Source organism: Camponotus vicinus, unplaced genomic scaffold (assembly GCF_025532165.1).
Source record: "Camponotus vicinus isolate PSW18456_S1 unplaced genomic scaffold, iyCamVici1.0 SCAF_11, whole genome shotgun sequence".
NCBI lineage: Eukaryota > Metazoa > Arthropoda > Insecta > Hymenoptera > Formicidae > Camponotus > Camponotus vicinus.
Genome location: NW_028141947.1, coordinates 2,406,834 through 2,425,751, shown reverse-complemented (window position 1 = coordinate 2,425,751; position 18,918 = coordinate 2,406,834). Strand labels below are relative to the sequence as shown.

Genomic DNA, 18,918 nt, shown 5'->3' with positions numbered 1-18,918 from the left:
GATAGAAAATGGAGGAAATTACTTTGATTAAGGTTTATTCATCTTCCCTTCGAAACAAATCAATTTTGGAGACGAAAAACCGGCAGGAATTAAGTTTACCACCTAATATAATATAAATTGGGGGAGAAGCTTTAGTTTATATTAATAGAAAAATTTTTTCGATTACATGAAGAAAGCGATTATTCCAAACATCAGTCAATTATCGGTTATCTAAGGATAGCCTTGTCGATCCGAATTAGCGCAGGCGTTGTGGCCGTCGAAATTATTGCACGCGGATTGTCGGAATGATACAACCGGGCTATAACTACCGTCATGCTGAGAGAGTATTAGCGAGGGCTTAGTGTGGGATGACATCGAGAATGGGGAGCACAGGGGATCGGCGAGAATCAAGGACAAGGACGAACAGAGTTGAGGGGGAGCAGGAGCGAGAGTCCTGGTCGAGAATCACTACCGTTGCCGTCAGAGACGATCGTGCTACGAATTCCGCCGCGAAAGATAGATTCCCTCGACGATATACATCCGAATCCACTCCTCCCGCTTCTCGTTCCTCGCTCCATTTCTCGTCCCCTCTCGTCTCTACACGTGTCCCAGGAACGCTTCTTACTTTGCCGCTTTGTATACACGAGACAAGGTCACCTCGGCATCTGCCGACAGAGTATCCCCCGGTATCCGACGTATAAACCCGTACACGCCTTCCCTCTGTGTGGCATGACTGCTCTCTGCGTGCTCGACGACATGCAAAACTCTACTAATATATATTCCGGAAACTTTTCGGCGGGCGATGGACACTGCTCGCCCCTCGAATTTGAATACGGCCGATGAGGCGGGTCTCGTTGATGTGTTCTGAGACCATAGGTCCCTAGGTAACGCAAGGAAGGTGACTACAATCGAACAAACACATACAATAGGGCGAAAGGCGTGATAAAATATAGCGAAACGCAAACTCCAATTTTTAATTTTATGGACACATCCTGTTTTTTAATCATCGTTTTAGTTACGCGCGCGTTCGTATTAATTTCCGTTCCGTTTACATTCCGATATCGTAATGAAACGCATGATGGGATTCTCCGTTGACCTAATTATAAAAGTGCGCGAGCATTGGCCGGATTAATTCAATGATTTTTCCAGCAATTGTATCTCACGATACAAATTGAAGATTGGATATTACGCGGAAATTGCAATTATCATATCATATATTCGTAGACCACATTTAGAATTCACCATGAATACCATCTTATACCCATTTCATTGCACATGTAAGATACGGAAGCTAAAAACTTTTATGCACGTTCTCTTTATTAAGATCATAACGGCACTTCGGAAAAAGGAGAAAGAGAGAGAAAGAGAGAGAAAATACTCGAAATATTCACATTGGTTAAAATTCCAATTGCGACCGAGCCAAGCCGAGAAAGTAGGAAATTAGCGGTGGTAACGTAAAAATAGATGACGGAGTGAAGCGCAGAGCGCAACTTGTGCGAAAGTTGGCTCATGCGGCGCTTAGTATTTCGCGATGTGAAATTGCAAAGCTCTCTCTGTGTCCGAAACGTTCGACAAATCTAGCGCTTCCAGGATTTAAGGCAATGTTTCTCCACCCGGAGTTTACTCACTTCTCTTTCCAAATTATTGGAATTCCTATGGTGAACTCTTACGCTATGTGTTTCACCTTTGATACCTTGCGCGATACACGCAGAGAGTGACGAAGATGTAGCGACAGCGAATGCAGGAGGAAATTTCACGACGAAGAGAGCGTCACGTATAGGGAAAAGGAGTTTATTCCGTGACACAAGGTGACAAATCCTCTTAACCGCTTTTCCATCTTGCATTGTTGTGAAACACGCACCATTGTATGGAGAAAAGCGCAATTCGATTCTTCTCTCTTACTAGTAATTATTAAACGCCCTGAATTTTACAGTAAAAATGAAAGCGTTAGTTGTAAATTGTATCAAAATTTTAAAATTTAAATTTTGAATTTTAAATTTTACATTAATTTACGCAGCATGAATCTGATCAAGTCTGAAAATTATGATACATATTCAAATTGGCATATTTCAGAGACCAAAAAAGAACGCCACAAAATTCAATGCGAGTATTACTTAGAAATATATCTTTTATATATGTCAAAAAATAATAATATGTCAATATGTATAAATATATTAATATACATCAAGATGAAAATTATGCTGTGCAAATTAATGGCGATTTTGAATATGTATCATAATTTTCAGACTTGTATCATCTTTTCGTTAATGTAAAGTTTTATCATTTACCTATAAATATTAATGTCAAATGGAAGTCTATTTCGAAAGTGGCAATTAGCCCTTTCGAGCGGTATAATTACTTGCTCTATGACGGCAAGTTTCCTAAGCACGTGTCAATTCTATTGAAACCAAAGGTTTATTATGTTGTCGCCGACATAGATAAATTCGTTATGTTCGCGTTGCGAGAGCAACGTTCCTTTGAGCCTGGCCCGTATATTTCGCTTAGCGTCCGTTTTCACTTTCTGCCATAGCTACGTGCTCAGATACAGATCGCGGTCTGTTGACATCCATTGATCATGACATGAATAATGAATGGATACACACCGCTTGAATAATGCATGCATCAACGTCGAACAACATTCACTCGATAGCGGTGTATAACTAGTCGGGTATACTATTGGGAACGTTGATGAACACAGAGCCCACATTCGCTATTGGCCGGTATTAGCCATGATATCGCATGTGATCGCAGGTCCATAGATTTTTTTTAGATACATCCTTTGCGCGGCTCTAAAGCTAAAACCGTATTATCTTTTGTGCCCGTTTTCGATAAACACTTGATTTCAATAATCGATTTGGGTCAGTTGCTTTCATCACTTGATCGCTGAATTTCTGCATATGTATGAGTGCAGATATGCAAAAAGTATGCGTGATTAATTAAATTATAATTTATATAAATTCGCTTAAACATTCTCTCATCTTTGTTCTTTATCAAATAATAAAATGACAAGTACATTGCCTAATTATATACTTTTACTGCTTATTAAAATTGAAATTTTATTTTATTAAATTGCAAATTATTTAAATTTTATTATATTGCATTGGTTATCAACAAAAGTCAAGTAATTGTAATTATATATCAAACAAATAAATTTGTTTTTACAATTAAATTGTATGCGAAATTAAGTATAAAATTGTCATTGCAATTATTAAAATTTAATCATTTTTTAATTTTTCTTTCGTCTTAGTAGTTTTTATATTTACTGATGAAATATTTAAGATAAAAAAGTATTTTATCAAAAATATTGAATAGTTGTTACATGATAATAAATTAGTAATCGTTTAATCACGATAAAAATAATATATGTTATAAGCATGTTGTGCATTCTTTCGTCATAACGCTATTTCATCAAGTTTTACTAGGCTTGCACGTCTCTTCGTAGTTTCAAAGAACTTCAATTTAATAATTCTTGAGAAGTACGAAGAACTTTGGTTGTCAGCCCATCTTCCGCGGAATCTGCAGTTTCGCGAAGGCTTTGCGAAGGTTGGTAAAAGTAGAATCGAAGTCCTGTTACTTATGTAAAACATATTTACATATTTCTCATGCACTAATACCTTCCTTCTAACTTGCATATTTATATATTGCGTGTTGATTCAACAAAAGTAGCTCAAGTATTAAACAAGAAATATTAAACAAAATTATTTAATTATTCACAAAATGTTTGTTTATAATATTCTTCGAATTAATAATAAATTATTTATATGATAAGCTATAATAACAAAGATTAAAATTTATAATTAATTGTAATATACATTGTATTATATTTATAATGGGATCACTAGCATATTTTTTCTCTAATTTTTAAATTATTTTTATTCAATTATTTTAATTATTTTTAATAATTTTTATTTTTATTCATTTTTTTATTTTACTTTTATTATATTATATTATTTTATTATTTCTAAAAAGACGATGATTAATATCAACTAAGAGAAAAATATAAAATTTTCTCCATAAAATTAAAAGATGCTTAAAAATTAAATTACTTAAAAATACCTAAAAATTATAAAAAATTGTGAGATACTCATTAAGTCTACTCATTGCCTAAATATAATAAATTTTGCCTAAGGAAAGTCACATTGTAACGTTAAAAAAGAAAGGAAGAATGTATACTTTAGCCGTTAGTCAAGAGAGAATGTTAATGAAACAGCCGTAGAACTAGCTCATGGCATGCAAACAAGTTGGAAAGCAGTCGGTCACCCTCAACTGCTGGGTTTGCTACAGAGGGATTGCGGAACTCGCGGCTACAAGATGAGAAAGCAGACGTATCCCGGAAAGAGAGCTCTTAGCTACGTTAGGTTAGGTAGTTGCAGAGCTATTTGCGGCTCATCGGAACCATAATTAGTTTTCCTCCGTGAAGTCTCGGTCGGCCAAGCTCGATAGGCAGGCAGTTTTAGGTGTGGGCGACCGAGCGTGCGGAAAGGGATGGGGTGGGTGCCTGGCCTCGCCGCGCAGACTGGAAAATGCCCTTCGCAACGACGTTCTTGTCGTGGCTTTATCGAATTCCCAAGGCTGCGCTAACTCGATCAAGCTCCAGCCTTCAGAATATTTACCTCTCGATAAAGCGTGGTAGGGGCGCGAGGGGGCGGACGACTAATTTCGTCTGTTGTTCCGCGCCGTAAAAGGCGACGAGAAAATTTAGCCGCTCTTTGAATTCGGGCGGATGTAACCCCCTGTTCAAAACGGAAAATTTGCGCGGTGCGGAAGGTAATATGTTGCGTTTATTTAGACGAAGCTTTTACATGAGAGAGAGTTAAGCTTCGAAGAACATTTCTCTTCTTCAAAAAGAATGGTAAACTTTGTACAGAGTTCGTATAATTACACCTATTTAATCATATAACTCTCGACGTACACAAGTATATTACGCTTTAATTAATTTACTTGTATGCTTAGTTGTTTAGTAAATGTTAATCGATCGCCAGTATAAATAATTCCAGCGATAATAGTTGAACTCTCGTGGTTGGAGCGACTTTTTGCGAGAGGTCACGCGATGGTTTATCTAGAAATATTTAAAAATTAGGACGCAAAAACGTTGATAATAACAGAAATGCGATTAGACCAGGCGCTGCAAATAGTGCAGGGCACCAGCGAGAAGCGAAATCACGGCAACTTTCTTCATAATGGTAGAAAGACTGACGTCGTTATATCGCGTTGTTGCAGGTTCCGTGAACGAGGCTGGCGTTTTTGCGTTACGAGGTAGACAGGAGGGTAGTCGGCGCTCTAGAAAGACCACCACCAGCACAACGAGCACAACGACACCCAGCTCGACATTGATATCTCTGCCCGACGAAGTGGCGCAGCCCGCTGCTCTTTTGGCCCCCGAGGAGGAGTCATGGTCTACCAGTTCCTCCACCACGACCAATGTTCCACTATCCTCAGACATGGCCGATACGTCGTCCAATCCACCTCTAGAATACGTGGAGAAACCCCACACTAAAGTCATTTTGCCCTGCAAGCTGGAAGGAAATTACTCGAGCTTATTGCTGCCAGGAGCAAGGTAAGACACGAGTCTAAATTTAATCGATTACTGAGAATCATCGACCGATCTTAAGGGAATCCCTCAACCTATCTGTTTTATCGACAAAACACTGTAATTTTTGGGCATGTGCCATTTTTTATTGTCTACATAGAATTAAAAATCCTTTTCTACGGTTGAATAAATAGCGGACTGCACAATAAAAACTTGAGGAACTGTGAAACTTGAGTTTAGTAGTCTACTTAATAAATGGCACATGCCCAAAAATTTCGGTCCGTATGTACCTGAAATGTTGGTAAAGTAGAGTAGAAAAAGCAGTGCATTTTTTTTATAAATAACGTGATAGAGAGAGATACGGGATGAGGGCGCTGTAATCGTGTAAGAGTTCGCCGTTCAATGAGGGATCCCCTTAAGGGGATCCCTCATTAAACGGCGAACTCTTACACGATTACAGCGCCCTCATCTAATCCTCATCCCGTATCTCTCTCTATCACGTTATTTATAAAGAAGATGCACTGCTTTTTCTACTCTACTTTATCAACACTTCAGGTACATACGGACCGAAATTTTTGGGCATGTGCCATTTATTAATTAGACTACTAAACTCAATTTTCACAGTTCCTCAAGTTTTTATTGTGCAGTCCGCTATTGGGTATGCTATTGTTTTATGCATAAAAGCTACAAAACATTTATACAAGGCTAATGTCTTTATGAGGTGATAGCTTTAGACGCCATGTTGATCTAAGAAGTCGATAAATAAATATATAATTTTATACTTTTTTTTCTTTCTCAGTATATAATCGGCTTCCCCATATCCGTTTGCATCTATACTTCAACCGTAGAAAAGGATTTTTAATTCTACGTAGACAATAAAAAATGGCACATGCCCAAAAATTACAGTGTTTTGTCGATAAAACAGATAGGTTGAGGGATCCCCTTAATCAATTTATTCGATTAATATATATTCAACAGTATATTTTTTCAATATTCTGAAATATTATATTTGAATATGAGACACACACGTCGTGTATTTTAATTCCAAATGAATACACGTGAGACGAAATAATATATTAATAATATTCTTTCCCTCGGTTATCCATAATTCCTAAATTACGTTTCCATATCTTCGTCATATATCTACACGTTTAACAATGTTCCTTCGTGTATATATTATAATATCCGGTTTCAGTTTGTAATAGTAACTTCCGTGTCGAATAACATCACGGTGAAATTATTCCCTCTACGGAAACAAAGTCTCGCTCCGCGATAGTAGTCCAAGTCGCTTCGTTGCCCGAAGATCGGGCCATGACGAAGTTTGTTGTGCATGAAGTGGAGTAATGCGGACGTTGCGCTCCTTGTCAGAAGTTACAGAATACGACCGGCGACGTGGTTGCACGAGGGTAACCCGGTGGACATGATCACGATAGATACGAGAACGGAAATGAGCGGAACCGGGCACCGATACATCGGCGACTCGACGACCGCCGCGTTGCACATAGACAACGTCAGATTAGAGGACGATGGTATGTGGAGCTGCACATTGGAGGACGATCGGGGGAAGATCCTCTTCGGCAGACCGGTGAAGCTGGTCGTGCTCGGTGAGTACCTTGCAATCCCTTTCTCAACGCTTAATCCCTTGAAGTTCGGATTTTTCATTGACGTGAAGAATTAAAGTCACTCACGCGAATCTTGCAAAATTTATTTTTCATATTTATTTATATATCCATCTACATTTAAAAAAACAATATTAAATATGTAAATATTTTCGCTGAACATTTTGCATTTATAAATTTATGAATGCTTATTTGAATTATAAGTCGTGTTATATTGTTGGAAAAAGAACTTGAAGAGTGCCATGTAGATATATTGAATAAGATATATTTAATAGATCTATAAAGCTATCAAAGAGATTTAAAACTATTAAAGATTCAATTATCTTCCAATAGGTATCAAGTATATGATTTCTTATAATATTAATAGGTTGGTCTATTGATTGTGCGATCAATATTACTCGGATATCATGTATTTAGACGTTTTCAATGACTAAAACAATTGTGCTATTTGTAGGTTTTATATATGCCATAATATTTGTTTTTAATATAAAATAATATGAAGGAAATTTTTCGCTTTATCTTGGCGATTATAAAAAAATAACAGATTTTTTATAGCTCAGTTTTATGCGCTCTTTCCTGAAAAAGCGAGATGTAGATGAATTTTTTGGCAAATGCGATCCTACCTTGCATAAAGCCTTTCAATTTCGCGCGAATAATTAAATTCTCACAAAATTCTGACTGATGAAGTTTTTTAGGAATGTGCCGGATACATTTAGGAGCGATAACATACGAGAGAAAAATTTTTCCGTAACGTATAACGTCGGAAACGCAAACTTTTACTGTTCTCGATGTTATCCACTTTTACATTTCATATAACCTTTCTCTAAAAATCATGGTCGCATTCGATATTAAAGACATTTATTATTATTTTAATTTTAAAATATATTTGATTACACGCCAATACGCGGAGAATATTTCGATTTTATTTTTATATTATATGAAATGATATAAAAAATTTTTTATCAAAGTTTGTTCGTGTTTTCAGATGTACGTTTTTTTAAAATATCAAATTTTCATAAAAATTAATTTTTTTCTTTCTCATGCCTTATTGGCTCGCGCAATAATGGTTTATCTATTTTGTAGCAATTAAATAAAAATCAATTAATGTTACACAACAATTATTATACAACTTAAAGGAAACATGTAACCTGTTACCATTTACAATTAAAATTTTTTTTGCGCTCTTTATCCCACATTTAAACACTATAGGTAGCGTCACTGTTTTTTAAGAATCTTCAGCAAGGGGTTCGGGCGACGAATAAATTGCGGAACGAGACGTTCTAAGCTGCCTGAGTCGACAGTAATGGCAGGATTTATGCATATTAATTCGTGCCACTTGGATCCGCCGGTCGCGTCGTTATATGAATATGCATTTGCCCTAAAAGTTCCCGTTTTACGTCTCCTTTTTTTGTAAATAGATGCGACTCTTGTTTTATCAGCTACATTTGTCTCCGCGACAAATTCGGGAGGCAAAGTAATCGCCAGTTGATGCATGCATGATGCATCTTCAGGATCGTTCGAGGCTAAATAAACCTTTGCTTCATATAGTCTTCCTGTTTTTAATATCCAACCAATAGTAGTAGAGTAGAACGATGGGAACACGGTTAATTGTTATCTCTTGTGAAGTGGTACGTCCACTCGAAATGCGTATGTATAAGTGGATGCGCGGTTGGCACATTCCTCATATGCGTTTTTCTGCATTCTCCCCTATGCGTCCTCTGGTTATTCCGCTTCAGGGTGATGTTTATTTTTCGGTTGCCGCGCGAAAATTTTGCACTGACAGCGATCTTTACCAACGGTATATTCGCGGCTTTGCTTAGCACGACGCTTTTGAACGTTAATACAGATGGAGATTATTTACCATTCCCGAGAGATTTATAATTTTGATATCATTCTTGCGAAAGAGATCTCGGTGAAACTTTATATTAGCTCATCAACACACACGAATATATTTTTATTTTCATATATATTGTAGAGGACATATTCTTCTAATAAGTAGTACACGCTTTGAATTTTGTTACGCTCTCTTTTTTCTGATATATGCGATTTTGAATATGTATTATAATTTTCGTATTTATTTGTGCCTCATATTATTTTTTCCTTATATCCTATTTTTTGTTATATTCTCTATCTGTTTATATTTTTTTATTTATATTTGCTGTCTATTTATATTTTATTTATATTTATATTTATATTTATTGTAGTATTGTCATTACATTTTTTGTTTTTATTGCTTGTTATTATGTCACTGTCATTAAGCTTCTGAGAGAAAGAGAGAGAAAGAGAGAGAATTACTGTTTAGTTTCGCTAAGAATTCTTTTTATTTACATTTGCCTGTCATTGTGCCCCTTCCAGTACGCTTTAGAATTATTGTTTAGTTTGTAGGAATTTCGAAATAAATATAGCAGTATAGTTTTATGAACTTTTAGTCGTTATTACAAGGAAAAGGTAAATAAACAAGGTAAAGGTTGTAAATTTACGAGGTAAAGGTAAATTTATTGATTATTTATTTCAACATTGTATATATGTGATAAAATTAACTAAATACTTCACTACGTATTTATTATTAAAAATAAAATATAGAAATATTGAAATAAACGAATGGCCAGGCGATAAGCAGGACTCCTCTCTCGTCCTCCTCCTCCTGAAAAGAAACTAACCTAACCTAAATTTATTTCTGATTTAACATTTGTTTGTGTTAAAGTCATTGAGATTAAATTCTCTTTTCTAAATATTTTATTTCAAATCGTATATATATATCTTAGAAACCAAAGAGAGCCTCACAAAATTCAAAACGTGTGTTAATTAGAAGAATGTATCTTCTGTGTCAAAATAAAAAATGACTGGCGCCGTGCAAGTTAATATAAAGCTTTACTGAGGACTTTTTTCGAACCAAGTATTAGAATAGACGAAAGGGAAAAGGAATTTTTAATTTGCGTTTTAGAAATAAATAAACTCTTATGTGGGAACGATAACAATTACAAAGGTATTTTAATATAAGTAAGATTTATTTAATATTAACTCACGATATTGAATGTATCTTGTTCATAAATATCCCCGTGAGCTTAATTCGCATATAATCGACTCATAAATAAATGCTGTCGTTGATGTAATATCGAAAAGTGGATTTTGACTGCTTCCAAATAAATCTCGAAACGTAAGCAATTACTTTCGTTCACTTCTCGGCACTCTGAGTTATTTCGCGTATCTCAATGAACTGTACCGACTTTATAAATCTTCGGATATATCTTCTCTCTATTGTACCTTTCGCAAGCCGGTCGAGTAAATACGAAAGAAGAAAGCTAAAAGTTGCCTGCTGCATGAAATATAGCACGTAAACCGCGGTGCACGATAAGACGTTGAGTACACTTAACGTCTATCCTGGCGAAGTCGAGAAAAACAAATCAACTTGGGTGTTCCAATCCGGAAGCGCGCGTCCAGCACGCCAATGCGGGCAAAGTCAGCTTTCATTGAAATGCAATGGCCCTTGTGTTTCTTTTGTATACTTTGTTTTGCACAGTATGCCGTGCCATATTGTATTCGTGTGCGAATCGCGAGATTTCTATGAGAGATATACTGTCGCCAAGAGAGACAGAGCTGTATTACGTCATATTGATATCCAAGTATCGCAATATATGTATATATGTATTATATATATATATATATATATATGTATATATGTATGTATATGCATATAAATATACATCGTATATACAGGGTGTTTCTTAATAAGTGCGAAAAATTTTAGGAGATGATTCTTTGTCGAAAATTAAAGGGGTTTTTCATATAAACATATACTCCTACATTCCTCCTTGTGGAGTTACACTCCTCCAAAAATGGGGGTAAAAATTAGGCTTTTATTTTTTTCTCAAATTTCGAACAAGTTAAAGAAACGAAATTAGGTGGATATTTTCTACTAGTAAAAAGGTTATTTATTAATATTTTTTTCAGCCTCCCGTATTTATAAGGGGATGAAACTAGCAACCCCTATTCAATTTTTTATTAGAACTTTTTAATGTTTATATAAAAAAGCCCCCTTAATTTTCGACAAGAATCTCCTAAAATTTTTCGCACTTATTAAAAAACACCCTGTATATACATATATAGGGTGTTTCGATAAAGGGCAATCTCTCGTATGGGCATGTAAAATAAGTGAAAATAATCCCACAAGTTTTTATAAAATTTTTTCTACAACACATCTCTATCAAGATATTTGTTTTTAAAAGTATAATTTAAGAAGTATTTTTCTCTGAAATAATTTTTATATATCACACTCTGTAGATTATAATAATTTATAATAATTTATAATAATTATTTTTATATTAAGAGAAAGGAGGTCTTTAAAAAATAACAAGTTAGATTTCTTGATATTGAAGAGTCAGGAGAAAATCCTTCTACAAGCCTTTTAATTTAAAAAACTTTGAAGCTGACAAATTAGGTTTCTTTTATTTTATATATTTTTAAGTATATTTTTAGATTTTTCTTCATATCTTTTTCTAAAACAAAAAGTTATTCTTGTTTTATTTCGTCAAGTTTAACTATTTTCGAGAAAAAAAACATTTGATCGATAAAAAGTAAACCTTCATATTCAGATAATAGAACAATAAATTTGAATTACACAAAATTGAATTAATTGCATTAGAAACAAAACAAAGATTTAGCCGAAATTGCAAAGATGTGCTCGATATAACTTTCCTCTGCTCTAACGCATTTCCAAGCACGATAGGAATGGGATTAGATTTTTAATTTCAATTTTTAATTTAATTTTTTCTTTCTATGTATATTTGTTGTCAGCTCGATAATATTCGATCTAATGTCAATGTTGAAAAATGTGAATAATTTAATTATAATTCATAATTTGAAAGATCCGCAATTAAATGATTTAATTTTACAATGTTTTAATAATGTCAAAATTATTGTTGAGTATTATACATTGTACTGGCTTTTAAAAGCTCTATTGGATATCAGAAAATTTGCGATAAATTTAATGGCGGTCGTAACGTCGATGTGTATAATACCTTTTGACAATAATTCCATAATGTACGCGGTATGTGTTTATGATTATCATGTCTCTCCGGTTATCGGACTTAGCTTTAACTACGTAACGCATACCGCACGTTGCTCATAACATAACTATAACATAAAGCCATGATGAGAAAATATACAAATTTAATTTGCAAGGTAGAAATTTCATTTATATCCCGGTATTTTCGTGTTTACTCTTAAATTATAACTGTATCGCATATTTTACGTTCGTATCGATTTAAAATGACATATTTCTACAGAATTAACATTGTGAAATATATTGGCAGGCTCCATTATAATAATAATTCAAATTATTATTGCTAATTTAAAATACGTAACGTCAAATCGATTAAGAGTATTAAAATATGTGACGATAAAAAGAATATACAGTATAATAAACGTGTAATAAACGTGTAAATATATACATAATATAATAAATAGTATGAATATATATAATTTTAACAGAAATAAATTTTATATAAAAAATTATTTAGAAATTTTAAAAGTAACTTGAAAAAAAGAACATTTAGTTTGATTCGATTTTTATTATGCCTGTCAATGTAATTTATGAAAATTACGAGCATATTTCCTGAATACCGTTGCATATCTTTTATTTCGAAAAAGTGTACTTGAGGGTGGATAATATGTGAGAAGGGGTTTTTTAACGATAACATCAGGTCCCGCGAAATCATCACTTTTACGTTTCACCTATCGAAAATTCAGTCGTCTCATCGTGTAGGTAAAACGCACAGGAAGGGCGAGGAAGGCTCTCGTCTTCCGGGTGAACGTACGTCTGCGGTTGATAGGGATAAATTTGCCTAGCGCTCCCCGAGTGCTCGACATCGAATCCGTGAGCGAGAAAAAGTTGAGAATAATGTACGTTTTATGCGGTTGCTAGGTTCCCTGTATTTTATTCGACAAATAGACGGGAATGTTAAGGCGCTCGCCCCTTTAGCCCACGCGTTGGCCGCAGGCTGCGGCCTCCTCAGAATATATCTTCGAGTCATCCACCTTTGCATCTTCCTCTCCTGCACCTCTCAAAACACCTTTCACTCCTCTCGCCCTTTCGTGATATTAGTTCCCTCGATTTCTCATCATTTCTCTCTACATGCAATTCTTTTATTCACTTCTCTACTTTTTAAATTTTTACTTATAAATATTATTCATTTATTCGCGCAATAGAAGAATAAATAGATGTGTAGATTTTTCTGTGCCCTGTCCTCTCTTTCTCGTCTGATCTCTTTTTTTCTCCTTTTTCCTGGAGGAAATTCAATTTACTGCCATCTTCTCGCGTGCCTGCGCGGAAAAAGCTGACATTTAGCAGTTTACTGGTACTTGTAATCGTTCGATCTTTTCGATTTTTCACTTAATTCGCCATCATTACTTTCTACCTTCGCAGTTCCTTGCTATTTTTCCGTTTTCTTCTTTCGATCGTCCTCTCTAACTTCTCTTTGTTCTTTATCTTTCTTTTCCTGCGAGCTACCACTCTATAAGGTTGACAAGATCGGTGTAAGGTACAGAGAAATCTTGTTGTCTGGCGAGAACAGAGGGCATTCCACTGTCTGACCAATATCGAACTACTCCCCTTTTGGCTATCGCTCTACTATTGCCGACCAATAGCGGAACTCTATCGGTGTACATGTAGAGCTACGTCAACGAAATTCGTGTCATTCCGTTCGCTCGTATCGCCTTTCGATTGCGTTCGACGTCGTGGCGCTTTTTGATTCATGTACATATCGATACCGTTGCTGCTTCAAGCATGTTTGACCTCGATGCGATTCGAGGAAATTGAGATTCTTGTCTCAATGTTTTTTTATGATCCTTTCTTCGAGAAATTATTAGCGATCCTCGAGCATCGATGAAATTGACACAAGTTTATACGGAAATTATTTATTTTATATATGTATATCATATGCGAATTATAATATTATTTTAAATAAATGGGTGATGGATAGTGGTAATGGATATAAGTAAATATGATAAATTTATACGTATTTATAAGTTACTGCTATAATAAACTAATTATTTTTACATAAATACGACTTTTATTAATTTGTTATTTATAATAATATAATATTATTAATCCTTATATTAATCCGTTATATTTATCCGTTATATTAATCTTTATTCCGTATATGGAAGTCATTTTTAAATTAATAGTTAGGAATTTGGGGGGAGCTCAAATAAAATAAAAATTAAATAAAAAATTGCCAATTTTTAATTTAATTTTCATTTTTAAATCTTCCAATGTTTTCATAGAGATATATTTTGATCATTTCATTTCATATATTTGCAATAAAAATATATTAAAGCAAATTACTTTGCAAATTTATTATTCTAGTCTTTATTTAGAAGGATCGAAGAAGGCGTGTAAATTTTTTCAGATTTTTTTTTTCAATATTTTTACCCTTTGGAAAACGGATTGGACAAAAATGTCCCTCCTGTACACCTTGAAGATGCCAAAAATACGGTGTAAGAGTTAATACGGGGTGTATCTGAAATGATGCACTAAACTTTAGGAGCGTATTCTAGAGGTCAAAATAAGACTTTTTTTTCCTATGAACATGGGTCCGCAAATGAACCCTCCGAGCTAGAGGTCCCTAAAGTTTGGAGAAAAAATTAAAAATTGGCTGTATTTCAGAAAAGAAAAAGGTTTTGACGTTACCTATCATCCTCTCTTGAGAGATAAATAAATTTGCGTTGCGAGTGTTTGGTCAATTTCACACATTTTCGAATTTTAGCTCGAAGGGGGGTTCATTTCATGGCGGACCCATGTTCATAAGAAAAAAAAGTCTTATTTTGACCTGTAGAATACGCTCCTAAAGTTTAGTGCATCATTTCAGATACACCCTGTATAGTCAAGTTATTTTAAAAGTTGGAGAATATTAATACATTACTTCAACACTTAGAAAAAAATGTATCGCATATTATTCAAAGAATCACAAATATCAAAATAATCATTTAACATCCAGGGAAATTATCTAAAAATATTTCCAATTAAATTTATTTTTATACTGCCGTTTCCGCGAAGATAATTATCCGAACTCACTCTTTTTTACAACAAGCATTCAAAAGTCAAAAGTACGGTTGATTCATAAACTCTTTTTTTTTACACTGTGTACACTTTACTGCTACACGCCACGATAAAAGGAAGAATTTACCGGCGGCACGTTCATTATTTCTATCATTGTCATCGTTCAAAGGAACGGAAACGTCGTGTTGTTCGAGCAGCAGAGAGAGCGAGTGAAACGGATGTCAAGGATGAAGCGGAGAACGTTTACGCAGGGTGTTCATAATGGCACAGGGAGCATAATAGCAGGGCGGGCGCCCTGTGTAAAACACTCCAACCGCGTATGGCTGTGTGTAAATTTCCGAAACGTGAGGATTATCTCATCCCGATTAAAAAATGATGTCGCGCTGACGCAGCGATTGTACGCTGTCTCTTTGTTCCCGTACAAATACGCAAATGAGAATTGTCATGAGGTCTTTTTGTCACTCGATGGTCTGTCGCGCGGACGCCGACGCGATTTATTCGTGCTGACTTTGTCAGCGCAGATCGGAGCGATTAATTAATTTTTGGTTCAAATTCAAATGTAATTGTCGGACATGCAAGTACTCAGAATCATTAAATAAAATCGGTAATGTGCGCTGTAGCAAGCGAAGATAATTGAATTGACCGATGCCGCGTGCTGCTAAAGTACTCTCATTGAGTCCATCATACTGTTTGTGATTTATTATATGTCATTTATGATCGATGAGAAGTAATTGATGACAATGCGTGTTTGGAAAATGCGTCTGTTATAACTCGTTTTATGATTCTGTCGTGTTTTCACTTCACGTGTGAATGATGAAGTGGAATCGTGGCGAATATGTTGTTGCGATTGTTATGCCATAGTTGCTGTTATTTCAACGGATTTTGAGCGAGGCAAATATATAATTAAAATATCACTTGTCAGCAGGAAATTATTTGATTTTATGCAAATAAAAAATTTTCGTATCAAAATCTATTTTTATATTTCATATAATGCATAACACGAATGTGCTCTAATCAAACGTACTTATTTTATTTTATATATTTTTTATATATTTTTATATATTTTTTTATATTTATTTTATATATTTATTTATGATTTTATTATAATATATTTATGATTACATATTTTATTGTATATTTTTTATTTTTATGCTTTTATAACCGTTTATTATAATTAATATATTAATATGTAATATATTTTGATTATTCACAAATCAAAATTATTTCTTTATTTTATACAATTTTTTGTACAAACCACATATTGTAATATTTCACTATTTTAATAGATTACAAATGTTTCATTTGTAATTATTTTCAGGAAATTACTTACTTATTATTGTATTAAAAATGATTCCATTTATGTAGTGTATCGAATTTATGATTTAATGAACGAATTTAGCAGCGTGTGCTATGCAAGCCCAACTTTTGATGCAAATTCTATTCTCAAATAATTCGCTATCTCGAGTTACGTGCCCCAGGAACCACACCTTTATGCTCAAGTGCAACATTAATATGTTCCCTCGTATATATAAGTGTCGGCGAAGCCTGTGCGCGACATGTGAATCATGCATACACTTAAACAATCATTGTTCCAGACTGGTGGAACAAGGGGACAATGAGATCGAGGCATTAGTGCAAGTGAAGTAAATTAGCGCAAAGCCCGGCATCAGACTACTACACTGTCCAGTGATTATTGACGCGAGCCGAATATTGGCCACTAACTACCCATTGAGCTGAAGGTTGCCTCGTAATTAATGGAACAGTCAATGGGGCATTTCTCTGAATTGTCGTTCTATTGTGATATCATTTTTACATTGCTTTTTGACATCCAAATTACCAGGGGAAAACGCGAGTTTGCCCGCAATTACATATCATTCGGATCGTTTTGAAAATGGTGGCCCAATTATTTCATTAAAATACAACGTATTATGCGTTACATCTATAATTCATTGAATTTCGTAATTAATGCAATTCTACCACATTATTTTAATTATACCGTTTGATTACAATGTATGATATTAATATAAAAAAACTACACAAATAATAATTAATGACATGACGTATTTTATTCATAATATTAACATTTCACGGGCATAATATTAATAATATTTTATGAACATTAGTATATATTTCTTAATATGAGGGAGAGAGAGAGAGAGAGAAAGAGATGTGTAATAGTTAAAATATTTTTATATTTTACTATATTATACAATTGTTGATTTTGATAACAAGGTTTAAGGATATGTGTTATATGTAAATATACTTATCTATCTTCCACTTATCGCGCGAATGTTCTTGCGAATAGCAGATTGATCGATATAAATTACATACGCATTATGCACCGGATAATTGCCCATTTACGTCGAAAGATTGGTTTATAATCGCGTAGCGACGCGTGTATGCAGATAGACAATGTATATCCGAAGACCAGTTATATGTGTCTTGTGATTTATGTAGTGCAAAAGAGCAGCCGCGTGTTATTCGTGTAATTAAGTTGATCACTGATTCGGCGCTCCGGCTCCTGTGACGTTTCGCATTTTCGATGACAGCATCCCCAAGTTTGAATTTCAAATGTAATTAATGCCAAATTAAATCCTATGCTAATCTCCCCGTTCATTTTATACGTACAAGCTTAATGCTGGAATATTCAATACTTTATACGCGATATCGGCTTCTTTCGCACATTGATTTCGGCAACATTAAAATAGAAATTAATTATTAACGTTATTTCCGTACGAGCGAATAATATCTGAGGTTTTTTTTTCATGCGAAATAAACTCGATTCTTTTTCGAATCGCCACTTTTTTCACTACGTGTATTATCGCTACGATTCTTTCGAGTTATTTCTAATTTGTTACAATGCGAAATATTTAAGTACGATTATAAATATTAGATCAAAGTGTGCCAACAATCAAACGTCAATGAGACGTGATATGTACGTCAAAATGTAGGAATAAAATCTCTCAAAAGCTGTCTTCCACACTTACAAAAGTGTTCTTTTTCAAGCTGGCCCTCATTCATTTTTTTCCTTTTCTTCTCTTTACTTTGCCCTTTTTATTTCCCTCTCCCTCTCTCTCTCTTTTCTCTCTCTCTCCCTCTCCCTCCCTCTCCATCTCATGGACATATGCGAGTGTGCGTGACGTAGATGTGTCGGTAGTCCGTATTGAAGTGGAGTGGCGAGTCAATAACCCCGAGCTTCCGAGCGACGGTGCACTCGAAGGGCTGTCAGTCGAACCGAAAGCTCTCCTGGCTTTACGACGTTATCGTCCGTGTGCATTTAGCGTCGGTCAGCGATATGCGACGGCCACTGTTTCCGGTGTTAAAGAAAGTGCACTTTGGCCAGTGCTACGCGCTAGTTGCCACGAGCGCGACCCGATTAACGATCTGCGATGAAAAGCGCCTCTGTCGGTGAAACGCTTGTTGAGCAAGCGCTTTTCCTTCCAGCGCACGATTAGATCTCTTTCCGCGTAGGAAAGTATCATTTTTACATTTCCAGACACTTGTTTCGGTTGATTTGCCGATTTAAACACTCATCTGCTGCGCAATTTTTGATAATTTATCAATTTTAATTTTAATTTTCGAACAATTCTCTTTATCTCTATTTAATTTTGAATTTATGATTTTAAAAGGGAGAGGAGAATTTCAATATATATATTTTAAACCAAATTACATTCTATGTAAAAGTGATATTACATACATGCTTTATGATAAATATATTTGTTATGCAGTAA

The 18,918-nt window shown here is 34.7% G+C and overlaps 1 protein-coding gene across 6 annotated transcripts in view; it reads left to right on the top strand.

Moving 5' to 3' along the window:
- The window catches only part of Tei (irregular chiasm C-roughest protein teiresias), a 429,473-nt gene that overhangs the window by 253,127 nt on the left and 157,428 nt on the right, over positions 1-18,918 (top strand). For 5 of the 6 annotated variants that reach the window (XM_083081803.1, XM_083081802.1, XM_083081798.1 and 2 more), the window contains 2 exons: positions 5,200-5,536; positions 6,878-7,113. In XM_083081803.1, coding sequence (XP_082937929.1) covers positions 5,200-5,536; positions 6,878-7,113 — 573 coding nt within the window. The remainder of the gene's footprint in view (positions 1-5,199; positions 5,537-6,877; positions 7,114-18,918) is intronic. The other variant, XM_083081801.1, reaches the window with a different exon arrangement.